This window comes from Hermetia illucens, chromosome 6 (assembly GCF_905115235.1).
Source record: "Hermetia illucens chromosome 6, iHerIll2.2.curated.20191125, whole genome shotgun sequence".
In the NCBI taxonomy this organism is placed as follows: domain Eukaryota; kingdom Metazoa; phylum Arthropoda; class Insecta; order Diptera; family Stratiomyidae; genus Hermetia; species Hermetia illucens.
The window spans coordinates 79224031-79240554 of NC_051854.1; the positions used below are offsets into that span (position 1 = coordinate 79224031).

General features: G+C 43.9%; 1 protein-coding gene across 1 annotated transcript; it reads right to left on the reverse strand.

Annotated features, from left to right (window-relative positions):
- Positions 1 to 10536: 10536 nt before the first annotated feature.
- On the reverse strand, positions 10537 to 15313 carry LOC119659439. Its single transcript, XM_038067522.1, has 5 exons — positions 15265 to 15313; positions 15140 to 15206; positions 14736 to 15077; positions 11539 to 11662; positions 10537 to 11477 (listed from the first exon to the last, which is right to left on the reverse strand). Exons 3-5 carry the CDS (start codon positions 14994 to 14996, stop codon positions 10660 to 10662), a joined length of 1203 nt encoding a protein of 400 aa, XP_037923450.1. The 5' UTR covers positions 14997 to 15077; positions 15140 to 15206; positions 15265 to 15313; the 3' UTR covers positions 10537 to 10659.
- Between the last annotated feature and the right edge of the window lie 1211 nt (positions 15314 to 16524).

Here is a 16524-nt window from a genome sequence, read left to right on the forward strand (position 1 = left end):
TTTTATTAACGACCTTCGTTCATCCACCATTTTCGTTCCCCTTAGGTTTCCCTTCAATTGACGACGCTTGTACTTGGGACACAGGCTTTTTGCCTTCGTTCTTTTAGTTCCGTTCTTCGGAACTGCTTATCTACTTTTTTTCTTCTTAGGCGCCTGATCACCGTCTTTCTCCTGGACTCTCGTGCTTACAAACCGCTAACACTATGATTGGTTGTTACTTGGGTCGCCTGTGACACTGTTGGAATGGCAGGTTTCGGTTTTTCCTTAGGACCTCCTTCTCCTGCGAACTATTATAGAGGACCCTAATGGCTCTCACTATGTTTTTAATAGCTTAGTGCCCATTGTGCTTGTCCTTGATGAACTCAGCTCAATTATGTTTGCCTAAAGCTGCTTGAAAGGTAGTTCCTCCGGGTCAGGGCTTTGTTCTCTATGAGTCTTTCCCGAAATAATCCTTCTAAATGCATCTTCCTGCATGGTATTTAATGTGTTTTCTAGGGTTTTATATTTTGCCGTGTTTGGCATTAGTGGAAATCGAAGAGCTTTTCTTGAATGGGCTAATTTCTTGGTCTCGGAGTAGCTTCTGTGGTCGTCCCTCTAGGACAGATGCGATGGGTGTTTAAACCGCCTTGATCGGGCAGGGAGATCAACCCATAATTTTTAAGGTTTTGTGTGAAACAAAACCTTCTTAGAATCGAGACGATGTCTGTCTGTCCGTCTGTTACACACTATTTATCCGGAAACGGCTAGACCGAGCCTCACTTCTGCCCTGGGGCCAGGGTGATATAGTTTACTAGATCGGGTGATTTAAAAGTGTTACCAGTATATAGTGAATCCGTAATGAGCCTAATCTTGACTATGCTTCTCGCATGATTTCGGTGTTTTCAATATGAGAAACTACTGCACAGCCAGCAAGAAAATCTAAAAGCTGTTTTCTCTCAGATTAAATAAAATTTAATTAATTAAAGCTAACCTTTAATTGAGTAGGTTTGGAAAGCTCATCCCGTGGGTGTGAACTGCTGTCATCATATGTGGTAACAATTCTGAAATGTGAAGAGATTTCTGGTCGATTGTCAACTGTTAAACAGTCAAGTATTATATTAGTCTTTCTGTTTATTAAGTAGAGGTCACTTTTGGGAACCAGGTAGTTTTCTATACAACCAAACATAAGAGGTTTGTTTATTTCTGGAGAGAGGCTTTAAGCTTGTATGCCACTACCCTTTATTCTAAACATAAACCGTACATCAACCATCCATTTCTCTATCTTGGAAATCTATGACGGTTGGGAGGAGAGCCTTGATACCACGCTACTAACCGATAATGGGTCTTTCAGGGCGGACAACTGGAAAGTATCCGACTAGAGATTCTTAGCAGATCATGGTTGGATACTCGTTAGTCTAAATCTCGCTTCATGACTGAACATAGAACTGAGAGCTGAGAAAGCCTGTATATCCTTTTACGCGTGTAAGAGGATGGAGAGGAAGGCCAAAGATGGTTTTCCGGATGCTCGCAGCCTGGTTTCGTCCCATCCTTCGCTGAGCAAGAAGTGTAATAGAACCAAGTTTAAGAGGATTCGAAAAAACTCGCGTGCAAGTGCTACCGGCGCTCCACAGTTCTGTTTGGCAGGTGCTATTATTGTGCTCCTACACTCCCTCCCCTTCTGTAGCGTACTGTACGCTACAGAAGCGCTGCGTAAGTCCGGTTATTGGACAGTGAAGCCACATAGCCATAGTAACATCGGGATGACCGGGTTGACAGACTGGCCAGGCGGGGCTCTTGCCAGTCCTTCGGCGGGTACAGCCTGCGTCCCATTAAAAACTGCCAAGGGTGGAGTCTATTCGCCCTACTTAGTAGCCGCGGACCACAAATTGAGCACCTGCGCCAAGTCAGGGAGGATTTGGCTTGTTCATAACAAAACCCGATCGTGTGCCAGATACGTTCAAATGCATTCAAGATCCGATCTTCTATACGGGGCACTAGCATATAGGGGACCACGCCGTCAACCTCGCCGTATCCTACAATTCCCATTGTCGAAGCTGGAGAAGAGAGGGAAACCCTCAAGTACTTCCTATGCGATTGCCTAGCTCTAGCTAGAGTCAAGCTACGGGCACTAGGTAAACAATTCTTTAAGAAACTCAGACAGATCTCTAGCTACAGGGTGGGACAGTTGCTTTCCTTTGTGAATACTATGGGCTGGCTCTGAAGAGGGCTCAGCTCTGAACTCTGTCTCCTTGCTTTCATCGAGATGCAAGCATTTAAAATTTTTCCCAAGATTCTTCAATTTTTCCACAATTTTTATGGTACCCAGACCCCAGAGCCTACACACCCTCTTGCAGCAGTCGTGGCATCAAAGCGGCGCGCCACAGCGCTAACTGGGTCCTTGGGGCGGCTACTGATACCTACCTGCCCTACCCCACCAAGATCGAGTTGGAACTGTTCCGTGTTAATTTTCTCACTATATGGACAGTGGCCCATACTCTAAATCTTCGTCAATACCGGAATACAGCTGCTTGATACCATCTGGAACAAAGAACTTGGTCGGTGTACATGCCAGGTACCAGTGGGTATTATCAGAAGGTGGAAGTGACAGTGGATAGGTCATACATTAAGGAGTGCCAACAATTGCCCTGCGGGATATGCCATGTAGTGGAACCAACTCTCCCAAGATGATATCTACACCACAGGGACCAGCTACCCAGAATAGTTCCACCACATTGAATCTAGAATAGAGTTCAATTTCTGAACCATTTTCGAGGTAATCAAAGGACTACTCAATGCCCTCAGCGCAGCCAGGCTGTCGCTACAGATGGCGATGTGCCTGCTTTCCAATCGCTCGTTTATTTCTCAGTTTGTCGCCCTTAGGATCATATCTACTTTAGCTTGAAAACCGTTGCGTTCCCAAAGGAAAAACCCACTTCTCGTTTTTATTCAAGGGGTGGACTCCGGTTCCAGGGCCTTTTCTGTTTTTGCGCCATTGGTGCAGGAGACCCCAACGGATAGTGTACTACCAAGAGTGCCTGTACTGATTCTAGTTTGGAGTTCGTGAAAGTACCGTCCCATCTTGGTTGACCATCCCTTTTAAGGATTCTGTACAGCGTCGAAGTCTCCCTTTCAAACGTTTTACGAGCCTCTTGTTCATGCTGTGAGCTCCGGAAGTTTAACAAGCATGATTCAGAAGTCATCTGGTTGATTTATTGCCAAGAAATTCATTGAACTTCCTTCAATCTGTTTTGCTAGAATTCAGTCTTTGTATTACAGACCAAATTCTAGACTTCGGTGATCTGATAGTGAGAATTTGTCTAGCACCCACCCACATGTCATCACCTCTTACACCGTCCAAGTACAGATGGTTATGTCAATTACTTGACTTCTTCTCGGTCGCACGAATGTAGGGGCGCACCCTATGTTTGCAGTTATGAGCCCAGCTGAAGTGGTGAAACTAAATAGCTTCTCTCCTCTGGGATTGTATTTGTTACTGCCCCAACAAAAATGTCGAGTGTTCGCATCGCAACCTATTAAGAGTTTGAGACCACTTGTTTTTGTATACGCTAAGCTGGTAACAGAGCTGCCTCAGTATGTTTGCCTCTAAGCTCTCGGTCTTACCGGTCTTTCGTCGTGAAAGTTTCTAGCCCCATTTACTGATTTAATGTCATCGATTTTATCAAATAGAACCCCATGGCTTTTGCAACAAAAAATTGTATGGCGGTCTTGCAGTTTGGTCAGCCTTTGCTATCATCGGAGAGGAGGAAGCTTTGGGGTGCTGCAGGTTAATTTGACCAACTTTTATGCTCTTTGAAATAAACTTAGTCCAATGTGTAATGGAGAACAGTCAGAGGCGTATGCTATGGTCGGCTAGATTTCCGTCACATCGTACCGCCCGAGACTTGATCCATTCGTGTTTGATTTCTCTGAGAATGACTGCATTCGGGGATGCAGCAGATCCTATGTTCTCATTCATAAAAGGTCCCACCTCATCACCCAGGGCATTCATTAATTCGCAGTTTCCAGTTTGCGTAAATCTAATCACACAAGCAAGCATTAAACCGGTTCCTTTCACGTCGCTGGCTGCGCTTTCCTCCGTCTGTTCGATAAAGGGTGTATATCAAGAAGTAGTTGCAGAAAAATCATGGGTATATCTATTATAATGTCGTTTAGTTTCTCACGTGGTATTGAGAACACTACTGTGATGAAGTCCCTACAGACCCGGAGGACTTAGCGTTCCCGATTTGTGGATGTGACGAAATACCTAAAAGAAACTCTTAAGTGGAGTGTTGGATAATCTGGTGAGGAGGATGCTCAACTATAGGGGGGAATAGAGTGGGATCAACTCAATGGTAGGATCCCTTCAATAAACACAGATAAATTTAAAGGAGACCAGAAAGGCTGACACATAAGTTTAATAACAATAAAATATTAACACTTGACAGCTTGAAGAAGCGACAAACGAGTAGCACTTATCACAGCGAAACAAATGAGGACAAGTTTTAACCCGAGCACCATTCTCTGCAGGGATCAAAATGGACTCAAATAAAAGCAAGATGCGTTCAGTATTTTGAAGACCTCTTGAACCCAACGACGACAAATTCCCACAGCTTTGTCATTCTGAATGACCCAAACGAAGAAGAAATATTCACACCCTCCGCCTCACGCTCCCAGAATCGATGGTACCTCACCCGAGCCCTTAAAAGAAGGGGGCCAGAGCTCACCAGTCGAACCTACAAACTAATCAGCAGAATTTGGGCAACCGAACAAATACCTAGCGATTGGAGGAAAAATGTAATTTGTCCAATCTACAAAATGGGTGATTGCCTGCGTTGCGGAAACTACAGGGGGACCTCATTGCTGTGGACGTGTTACAAGATGCTGACAAATATAATCGAACGAGGACTGGGAGAATAGACAGATAACATCATGGAGAATCAAGGTGGCTTCAGATTCCCATCATCTTCAGCGACGCAACAACCGGTATCCGGTCTAGGACTAAACAAGGAAATCCAGACACTCCGGTTTTGCTCCGAGGTCCACCAATTCGATATCCCTAAAAGCTGTCTGGCGTCCTCACCTACCTACGCCAACGCTCCATCTCAGACAGGGTCTGCTTCATCTTCTCTTTCTTTTTCTACCATAGATATTGCCGTTATAGACCTTCCGGGCTGGATAATCCTCATCCATAAGCGACCCGCCCACCGCAACCTGAGCCAGATTTTATCCACAACCTGACGGTCATGGTATTGCTCATAGATTTCGTCGTTATGTAGGCTACGGAATTCTCCTTCCTCATGTAGGGGGCCAAAAATTCTGCAGAGAATTCTTCTCTCGAACGCGGCCAAGAAAGAGCAGTTTTTTTTTGCTATGAACCTAAGTCTCCGAGGAATACAGAAGGACTGGCAAGATCATAATCTGGTACATCGGTTGTGATTTTTGATCCTAGATAGGAGAAATTTTCAACGGCCTAAAAGTTTCAGTCTCTTATTTTCATTGTTTGCGCTTGACCAGTGCGATTCGATGTTGTTCGTTCTTTTGGTTTTGGCGCTGACGTTGTCACCATGCACTTCATTAATGTGCAGCCCAAGATCTCGCGCCGCCTGTTCGATTTGGATGAAGGTAAACTGTACAGCTCGGGTTGTTCTTCCCATAATGTCGATATCGTCCGCATAGGCCAGTAGTTGGGTGGACGCATTTACATTGGCATTGCGAATCACTTTCTCCAGGGTCAGGTTGAAGAGGACGCATGATAGGTCATTCCTTTGTCGTTGCCGTTGTTGATGTTGAATGGTCTTGAGAGTGATCCTGCTGGTTTTATCTGGCCTCACACATTGGTTAGGGTCAGCCTAGTCATTGTTATCAATTTCGTCGGGAGACCGAATTCTCTCATGGTTGTGTATAGTTTCGCCCTGGCTATGCTATCATAGGCGGCTTTAAAGTCGATGAAAAAATGGTGCAACTGATGTCCATATTCCAACAGTTTTTCCACCGCTTGCCGCACAGAGAAAATTTGATCTATTCCTGATTTGCCTGGAGTGAAGCCTCTTTGGTATGGCCAATGATATTCTGGGCGTATGGGCCTATCCGGCTTAGCAAGATAGCGGAGAATATCTCATAGATGGTACTCAGCAACGTGTACTTCTATAATTGCTGCACTGCGTGATATCCCCCTTCTCATGTATGACACAGATAATGCCTCTTTGTCAGTCGTCAGGCATTGATTCGCTGTCCCATACTATGAGTATCAGTTGATGAACCACTTGGTGTAATTGGTCCCCTCCATATTTAACCAATTCGGCTGTAATTCCATCGGCTCCTGGTGACTTATGGTTTTTAAGCCGGTGAATTGCATGAACTGTTTCTCCTACACTGGTAGTGGCAGCATTTGTCCGTCGTCTTCAGTTGGCGGGACCTCCAATTCGCCGATGTTCTGGTTATTCAGTAGCTCATCAAAATACTCAACCCATTACTACAATATGGCCGTATCAATGATAACGTTCTTCAGGTGGTTATGAAGATCATTTGTTGATGTTTCATCTCCAGGATCTCTCTTGACTGTGGTTATTGCGGCATCCGTTTCCTTCTTGTAGGTGTTGCGGAGGGCTATGCTTTGAATGGCTTCAGTATTCACTCGCAGCTGATTGTCAGACGGGATTGTAGGTGGTGTCGTAATTCGAGCTCGGAATGCCAACGAGATAGTGGTCCAAGTCAGCACATATAGGGGGGCCAATAAACCCCCTATATGTGCTGACAATCATCAAGGCTGAGAGGTGGTGGCTTTCAATCAACACGTAATCAATTTGGTTGAAAGTGGTCCCGTCTGGAGAGGCCCACGTATGTTTGTGGACCGCTTTCCGCGCAAACCAGGTACTTCCAACAACCATTTCCTGCGATACTGCTAACTGAACAATGCGCAGTCGGTTATAATTGGTATCCCTATGTAAGCTATGAGAGCCGACGTATCCCCTGAATACGGGCTACGTCCCTACTTGACTGTTGAAATCTCCAAGTACCTTCAAGTGCTCGGGGCAGGCTTAGAGGGTCCGCTCAACTGCCTCGTAGAAGGTATCCTTCTCCGACTCTCCAGTCTCCCCTGTAGGGGCGTGAACGTTTATAAGGCTTATATTTCTAATGTTGCCTCGCAAACGCAGAGTGCGTAGCCATTCGCTTATATTTTCAGAGCCGATAACAGCAGGTTTCATTTTTTGGCTGACTTGTCGTTGTCGGGTTCGTCGTTATAAAATCCATCCTGTCCGAGGCTCCTTTTGTGGCTTCGGAACATCGGTTTTCTGTGTAGGGGGGACGAGTTTGTACATTTTGTCCCGTTTTTATGCGTGGGAGACTCACTTCTCCGTCTGCAGTTTTTCATGAAGAAAGAACTCCCAGCGATCACGTGGAGGTGGAGATAGGGTTTGTTAGTAGAGCTGTTGGAGTTGGTTCAGCAGGCTTCTGCCAGGTTTTATGCTCCATCGTGGGTACCATTCCACGTTTCGCCCTGGGACCTATGCTACCCTTTGACCTTTGGACCTTGTCCAATCTACAAAAAGGGTGATTGCCTGCGTTGCGGAAACTACAAGGGGACATCATTGCTGTGAACGTGGCTACAAGGTGCTGCCGAATATAATTGAACGAGGACTGAGAGAATACACAGATAATATCATGGAGAGTCAAGGTGGCTTCAGATGTGGACTATAGAAAGACTAGATATTTGCAGTTAAGCATGTGTGAAAAATGTTGGGAATATGACAGCAATGTGCACCAAATTTTTGTTGACTTTTGACAGGCGTACGATAGTGTAAATCTTAATGATTTGTATAAAATAATGATCGAGCTAAAAATTCTACCGAAGCTAGTTCGGCTATTGAAAGCCACAGGGGACGTAACAACGAGGGCCAGGTAAAACTCCAAAATGTACTGACACAAAACTTTCCTATATTGTCGGGACTTACCCAAGGGGATGGTCTCACCCCCACCCTCTTTAGATTGGTGCTCGAATACGTCTCAGTTGATACCAGCGGTATTTTACTGGTAGAATCCGCGCGACTGTTGGCGTATGCAGACGATGTGGAGACTCTTGCCCGATCGATGATTCGTGTGAAGGAAGTGTCCAAGCAGTTCGAGTAAGTAGCCGGTGAAGTGGGGCTCAGGGTCAATGAATCCGATACATGACCTAACCTGCAATGGGCGAGCATAATTTCAAACAGGTGGACCAATTCGTCTACCTAGGAATCTTACTCTAAAAGGGCGGCTGATAAAGCATTTTATGTGGTCTTCCCCATAATGAGGTCAAGAAAAAGGCACTAAACTAACTAGCTACAAGATATTAATTCGTCCTGTACTGCGGTATGGACGCAAGGCGTGGAAATTGACGCAAATGTTGCAGAAGCAGATGGATATCTTTGAGAGAAAAGTCATCCGGAAGATTTTCGGAACCGTAAAGGAACGATGGCTGGCGAATTAGATACAATCATGAATTGTATGAATTTTTTTGCGACCTACCATCATCGACACTAGTCAAAACCCGGAAATTGAAATCGGCTGGCCAAATCGAACGAATGTACAAGGGAAGGATTTCGAGATGAGTGCTAAAAGACAGAGCTGTTGGTAGCCGACCAAAAAAGAAACCCAATCAAACGTTGGGAGGACTCAGTGGACGCAGATTGCAGATCAATTCTAACTGGAGGACGCGGTCTTTGGGTTGAGATAATTCTAGGCGATGCATCCCGGAGGTCAAGACTCGGTTTGGACTGTAGCACCAGCAAAGACAGAAAGACACAAGTGCTGTGACTGGAGAAAAGGAGATCCAACTATACTAAGTTAACTCCACCCCGTGATGCAATATCTTATAACGATTTCACGATTTCACATACTGTCATGTCTGGACTAGTGACTTTTAAAAATGTAATCTTTTTCGCTAGAAAAATGATAGACGAACCCACAGCAAACCGATTTTAATAAAGTTCTGATTTGCACAGATCCATAGAAGGGTCAAACCGAGTAAATATTTACAACAATTTTCTGAACTAATTTGAATGCATTTTGGGATTCAAATAACACATTGATGTAGTGTTAGCGTCAGACCCTCCGTTCAAATTTCTATTTTTGTTTAGTCCTTTATTAAACATTTTAGTTTAGAAGGAGCCAAGCTATCTTTGAAATGAAGTTGCCTAACCGAACCAGTCAGAATTCAGTAGTCCCCAACCGGAAGTCAATATTTAAGGACATGTCTGCCCGAAACCGTTGCAGCTTTCAAACTTCTCAACTTCAACTATAAAAGTGGAAGTCATATCAAATATGTATAACACGAGAACTAGATAGTTTCAAAGTCAATCAGTGGGTCACCAGCCAAGAAAGGATGTCATAAGTTTTACAGGCGAAAATTGCATTTGGAAGAATCCTAAATAACCGAATCCATCTTGTTTACACGAACGACTAGCCTACATCAAGAAGTATCCAAATTTGAATACATGGAGGTTACGGCGTACGGGGAACCTTTAGTTGTGCTCCCTTTTAATTTTGGATGAAAAGTTTAGAGAATAAATGCCAGACTTTGCTTTGAAAAATTAAAAAAGTTTCTTCATGGGAAAGTTTGCAATGTTATTTGGAAGGCTCCGTAGACGAAATGACTAACGAGGGTTGAAGGAGCTTTACATGGGCTCGACATAGTTGGATAAGTTTTATTTGGAGAAACATAGCATGACTGGGTTCGCTGTTACAATCCTGATTTATTGTCATGGATTGACAAAATTCGGGGTCGTGTAGTCTTCTGATCATTTAATCCGATTGCAATCATTGCAAAATTCCCAATAATATCGATTTCAATCAAACTTCGGTGGTGAATCCAAACACTTCATCCCGTCATTATCTTTTCCATTTTATTTCTTTCCTCCCTGTTTAAAATGGATATTTTTCGTGCCCTGGGAGCACGGCGAGTACTCAGGGGGCAACTCTTAATCCGCCAACAATGACTTTATGTTCTACTTTACAGCCACTGTGCGCCTTAGACGGGAGGTAGAATGTCCCTTCTAGACGGCAAAGAAAAAAAAATACATAGCGAGCGCAAGAACCCAGCATCCTGCTAGAATTTTTTTAACTGACTTTTCGCGACATAACAGAAAAGTTATAAAAATTTTCCCAAGCCCACCGCCACCGCCAGCCGACCGAAATCAAGATTTATATCATGCGATATCACTTTACAGGCAATTTCTGAAATGGTTCACTTTTTTGTCGAATCCTTTGTTCTCCATGGCGAGGACTTCATGAGCGGGTGGCAGTGACTGTAGAGGAATTCGTTTGAGGACATTTATTGTGATGTTTGGTGAAGGGGATAACCCTTGCCTCAAAGAGTTGTAAAATTTAATGGGGAGGACCACTTATGTAATGGGATGTCGAATGTAAAATTTGGTCGCTGGTTGAAGCATGATTATAGGAGTTTGCTTTAAAAAAAGGGGCGGGTTGGTTTTATGTCAAAGTGGATAATTTGTAGCGGCCATGGACCAGTTTTTAATTATCTTACTTTCCAGGTTATTACAGGTAATACGAAAAAGCAACCCGCAAATTTAAAAAAGTATTTATTTGAAAGGCACTACAAACGAAAACTCACTCAAAATAATATATATATTCATACATATCCTGGAGACAATGCCTACCGGATATACTTTTGAGATTATTCATTCATTAATCTGGTGGAAGGGGTGTAGAGTCACCTTCACTGCTCAGTATTGACATTCCATTACTTACCAAGCATTCAGAGCTTGAGTCATCGGTATCCATCAGACTTAGAGTGGAGGCCTGTTTGACAGGATTCACTTCCTCCACCCCTACAGGGTCATTCTTATCTCGCGATGGCCTATTATTTAAGTTAGACTGAAACACCTTCAAAGTATCTAAAAACTCCTTGATTCCTAGTTGTGCCTTATTGTCTGATCCGGGAGATACGAAAGCCACGTCCAAAGACTTGCTCTGCCCCAAACTATTCGCAGGATCACTCATTTCATTCGGTATGGTTTCAGGGTTTGATTTCGCTTTTTCAATTTGCTTGTGACAACTACGGGTTGTCTGACAAGCCATGACTCGCTGGAAAGGCCCAGATGGGGAATGATTGAAAGGTCTTGCTGTTTGAGATATCGGAGGAAGTTGTGCAGTGAGGGCCGAGTCCCCAGCTTGATGTGGCCATCCCGTAGTTTGGTGGATAGTGTTGACTTCGTGGGAACTCAATAAATTCTGATTGTGCGAACAGGTTGGAATTGTTGCAAAAACATCAATGCCCTGTTGTCCTGCGATGGAATGTTGCGAGGGTGGTGACAATTTTCGAGTGATTTGATGTGGCTCGTGCGGAGTCGATTGTTGCATGGTCTGTTGACCACTTTCTGATGTTTTAGCTGGGTCTGGATGGATTAGATTGTTGATGTGCTGGTAGAATATTTTGTCGTATTCTAGCTTCATACAAATGTAGCGAAAATGGCGACTGTGTTCTTCTCCATAGTACATTATTTCTTAGAAAGAGGTTCATGAGTTTTTCTGGTTTAGTTGAGTGAAGATGATGTTTATACTTACTGTTACTTAACTCTCCACACATTGCGGCCAAAGTCGCTTCAACTTTTTGTGATTTGTTCGATACTTCTTCAATTTTTTTGGTTAGACTATCAACAACAGAATTCACCATGTTTGCTAATTTTGACTGGAAAATTAATAAAGTTATTAATGTGTCTTAAGTTGTCTTTAAATACTAACTAATGAAGACTTATGACAGCCTACCAGACTTTCTCGAAACAAATCGAAAAATATAGTAACAATCTATTAAACCGGTTTGGAAGATTAGATAGTAATCGGTGAGTGATCAGTAGGTTGGTATGTGACCGGCTGACGAACATACCTCTTGATTTTACTTCATAACGTCATAAACATAGAGAGATTGACACGAGTGCTGGACTAAATCTACTTCACATTCATGCGAAGCTCAGGGTTAGGCGAAACCTTAACCCTCCTCAATTGGTTAGAGCACGACCTGTGTGGGACCCGCAGAGAAAAGAGCATTTTTGATGGTGGCCCAATGTTCATCGATATTCTCAGACGATCTCCTGTCTCATCAGCAAGATAGCTCTCCCACTGTCTGGACCTTACAAGCGCTCGATATAGGGGGAGGAAGGGTCGCAGCTCCCCAATCTTACGAGAAGTAGCGGACGCAACAAGCAAGCTAGCAGAAGCGACCATCAGATGAGGATTCTTCTCGAGATCGATGTGAGCGCCTCTCCTCCTCCTAAATCTATTTTCGGATCACGAAGGTCACGAACTCCCACCATTATCATTGTGTGAAATTGCTCGTAAAGAGCCTCTTTCTCCACTCTTGGCTGGTGCGTAGTTTTGTACAATTGTAATACTTCTTAGTCTGGATCGGAATCTTGCAATCAGAAGTCAGTCAGAAATCGGGCTCTAAGTCAAAAGATCGCGGTTTGTGGGTATTCGTCAGAAACAACCCGATTCCCGATTCGCTTTTGCTACCACTTGGCTTTCCAGAGTGCAAAACCACATTGCCGCAAGAGGGTGAGGAATACTCTCCTGAGTCGTACTATTTTATTTTGCTTAGGCCTAGAATGTCGAAGTTATATCGTTGGAATTCCCGCTGAAGTTGGAGAAAGCAAACATTCTGAGGATCCTTGCTATCGTTGTCGGGGAGCGTGCCCACATTCCAGAAACGAATCATGTTAGTTGCAGGACCCTATTCGGGGCATTGTTGACGTTTTGATAGCAATAAAGTTTCAAAATATACAGGTTGCCAGACTAGAAATTTCTACCAATTTTAGTCGTCTCTTACGACAACAAAAGAGTTTGACTGTAGTTTTAATCCCCAGCTCACAGGGCAGAGGGCAGGATTACGAAAAAGCGAGAGCTGTTTTTTGGATGAACATAGTCAGGTCTATTGTGTGGTGGCAGGCGCTGAGCAAGAAGTACAATAGAACCAAGTTTAATGGCATTCAAAACCCGCGGGTGCAGATGCTATTGAGGCTGCCTGACAGATATTTTCAATGTACTCCTGCGCCTCCTCCGTATGGACCTCTGCATCATAGGCATTGTAATGTACATTGCGCTCAGACTACTTAAGCCCAGACGTTGGACAGTGAAGCCTTGCGATTATAGTAGCAGCATCTCAGAGACGCGGCGCTCGATGAACTACGCCACATGCAAACTGAACTTCACGAGGCTATTTGCAGTGGACTTCCCAAGATTCGCCAGTTGTAGAAGTACTGGCGTTCCTGGAAGCTTGATGATGGCTGGGGAATGGCCGAGTCCCAACTGTAATGTAGCCATTCTGATCGAGAGTCAGAAGTGCGTCTTCCTCATGCTAGTGACTGTTAAGGGTGGTCTCTGTTCGCACTACTTAGCAGACGCTAACTTGAACTGGCGAAAGCTTAACACCTGCTTCAAGCCAAGCAGGATTTGACTCTCCAATAATAAGACCCGGTCGTAATTGGGTTAGTCGCATGGAAATGGGCAGAAATTTACGGTGGTTTGAACCGGGAACTGGCATATAGGGGATGATGCCACCAAACTCCGAATATCCAATCATTCGCATTGGCGAAACTGCGAAGAGGAGGAGAAACCTTCAATACTTCCTTCGCCATTGACCAGCTTAGCTAGAGCCGGACTGCGTACACCAGGTAAACCATTTTTTGAGAACCTTAGAAAGATGTCTAGCAGCAGGGTGGAGCGCTACTCTCCGTCGTGAATCCAGTGGGGTGCCCTTGAAGAGCTGAGTCAGCCGGAATGTTCTGTATTTGCTCTTAGCACAGTAGTAATAGTCTTAGGAGTCAGTCATGGTTTTGTGCCATCCAAACAGCGCAAATGCAACGAGTAAATGGTGATGGATTCTAATATACACGTTATTTACAGTCACCGCGGGAAAACCTCGGGAAATATATGGGAGGATCAGCAGAAATAAAACTTGAGGTGTTGATAGACCAAAAAATTGTAGCATCAGATAATTAGGACTAGGCTGGATTCATTCGCCAAAACCTACGAGGTGAGGATAAAAAAACTATATTGCTTACCTATAGGAAAAGCGAGGGAGGAGGAAGGACAAGTGTTGTTAGACAAACCACAAGGTTTAGTTTTATATCGTTCTAAAAAATAGAGAAGATTGCGCAAAAGTTCATTCACTACAGGTTCCCACCAATCGTTGAAAACAGATACACCCTCTGGGCGTATCAATATGGGTTTTGCCGCACTTTTTCTTTATTGATGCAATAAACATGGCCATGGACCTGACAAGAGGGCCTTACAGTTTTGGCAAGTGTTGTGGCCTACATAAGACATCGGGGGTGAATAACGCGTTCGTTTACGCACGGCTTCCGGAGGATGTAGAAGTCTATCCAAAGCACGTAGAAAGAACAGTGAAATTTGGGTTTCTGCATGCAGTGATATCCTTAGAACTGAGCAAAGGCGAGCAAACTAGAGGTCCGCTGAATACTATAAGGAGAAAAATATTCTTTAACTATTTCAGGGCAAACAGTTGAAGGAAACAACTCAAACTCTACTCCATTAACTAATTCTCAGCTGACGAACCACCGGTTTACAGGCTTAAAAGGCGGCTGAGTCGAATATCTGTTGGGGGTGAATATTCGATAACTCGTCTCTCCAGCGAGTGGTCCTTCAAATGTCTTAAACGGATCACATGGAGAAAATTTGCCCTTTGTTTTGATTTCAATACGAATAGGAAAACATGAATAAACTTTTGAGTACTTTTTCACACCTACTTGGACAACTTCTTCCACTGTTTCCTTGAGGGCATCGAAGAAACATTCGATTTCGTCAGCCTCAAAAGTAACTTTCTTCTCTGGAGAAATACAATATTCTTCTAAATTTTCCACTGGTTTCCTTTTAGATGAGGCGGTCTTCGGTCGCATTTTGCTCCTCGAGCTTTGAATATCGACAGATGGCTTAGACCTTACTTGGCTGGCAATTTTGGACCGCTTTGTATCCAAAGTACCCCCTAATCCGGGTGTCGGACGCATCATCTTCGGAGTTTGCTGATGACTATACTTTTTTGGACCTTTAGCTGTGGTGTTGGCCGAGGAATCTTTGGGCTTTGGAGTGATCTGCAAATTGTGAATATATCGATGATACAGACGAAGCGGGTCGTACTCATCATCAGTTGCACCGTTTTTATTGTTCTTTGTAACTGGAATTTCGCGATTTCGTAGGCGGACCATAGTTTCGTCTGGTTCCTGTCAAATGGGCACTAAAGAAAAATTTTAATTTTAATTTTTTTTTTTTAAGTTTAACTGAATTTTTTCTTCGTTTTTAGTTGTTTCCTCAGCGTCAACGTATACGTTGCCGGTGGCTTCTTAAAAATTTTTTGTTTTTAGGAGAGAAAATCGTAAAATTTTTCTAACCAAGCACAAGCTTGACTACACACAAATTATAGAAAATAAAAAACACACTTTATTTCACACTAGTAAACCTGATTCGGGACAATTTATCTTCAGCCGAGACCGAAAGAAAATAATTAAAAACGGTGGACTGTCGTTGAGAACATATGTGTCATACAGCATTTGTTTTTGTTTTATGATTAGCTTGATTTTTCGAATATTTAGCTATGTTTGCTGAGTTCGATATATGAAAAAAAGGTAGAATAGGTCCCAGGGCGAAACGTGGATTGGTACCCACGATGGAGTATAAAACCTGCGAAATGCCTGCTCAACTAACACCAATAGCTCTACTCCCAAACCCTACCTCCACCTCTACGTGGTGGCCGCTGGGAGCTCTTTCTAAACGGAAAGCTGCAGACGGAGTTGGATAAAGGCGAGTCTCCCGAGAATGACAAAGACTCCCGAGAATGTACCAACTGGTCCTCCAGGTTGGGGGTTGGGACTGGCAATAGGAACCTCTGACTAGAATGACGACACAACGACGAACTCGGCAACGAAAACGGAATAACGGCTTGTACATTTTCTCATGGAACGTGCGCTCCCTGTACAGAGACGGAGCTGCCAAGCAGCTAACCGATACCCTGTCCCAATATAGGTTACATTATAACAGCATTGCAGGAGATACGTTGGACAGGGACGGGTTTCCTGGAGAAGAGTCGCTGCTCCATATATTATAGCGGTCATCCAGTAAACCATCAGCTCCGAGTAGGATTCTTAGCCAGCCAAAAAATGAAACCTGCTGTTATCGGCTTTGAAACATAAGCGAACGGCTATGCACTCTGCGCCTGCGAGGCAAATAGAAAGATGAGCCTCATTAACGTACGCGCCCTACAGAGTAGACTGCAGAGTTGGAGAAAGATACCTTCTACGAGGCACTAGAACGATCCCTCGAAGCCTGTTCCAAGTATGATATTAAAATCATACTTCGGGATTTTAACAGCCAAGTAGGGATGGAGCCCGTTTTCAGGTGATACGTCAGCTCCAATAGTTTACATAGAGATAAAAATGATAACGGACTGCGGATTATTCAATTAACAGTGTCACACGCTATGGTTGTTGGAAGTACCTGGTTTGAAAACGGTCCACAAACAAACGTGGGCCTCTCGAGACAGGA

What these genes read in the sequence shown, in the direction of transcription:
- LOC119659439 (XM_038067522.1), bottom strand. Translation starts at nt 14,996, where the DNA reads ATGATGCGTCCGACACCCGGATTAGGGGGTACTTTGGATACAAAGCGG. An exon ending in CAGTGGAAGAAGTTGTCCAA is followed by an intron (nt 11,663 to 14,735) that starts GTAGGTGTGAAA and finishes TTAATTTTCCAG; the next exon opens with TCAAAATTAGCAAACATGGT. An exon ending in GTGTGGAGAGTTAAGTAACA is followed by an intron (nt 11,478 to 11,538) that starts GTAAGTATAAAC and finishes CCTCTTTCTAAG; the next exon opens with AAATAATGTACTATGGAGAA.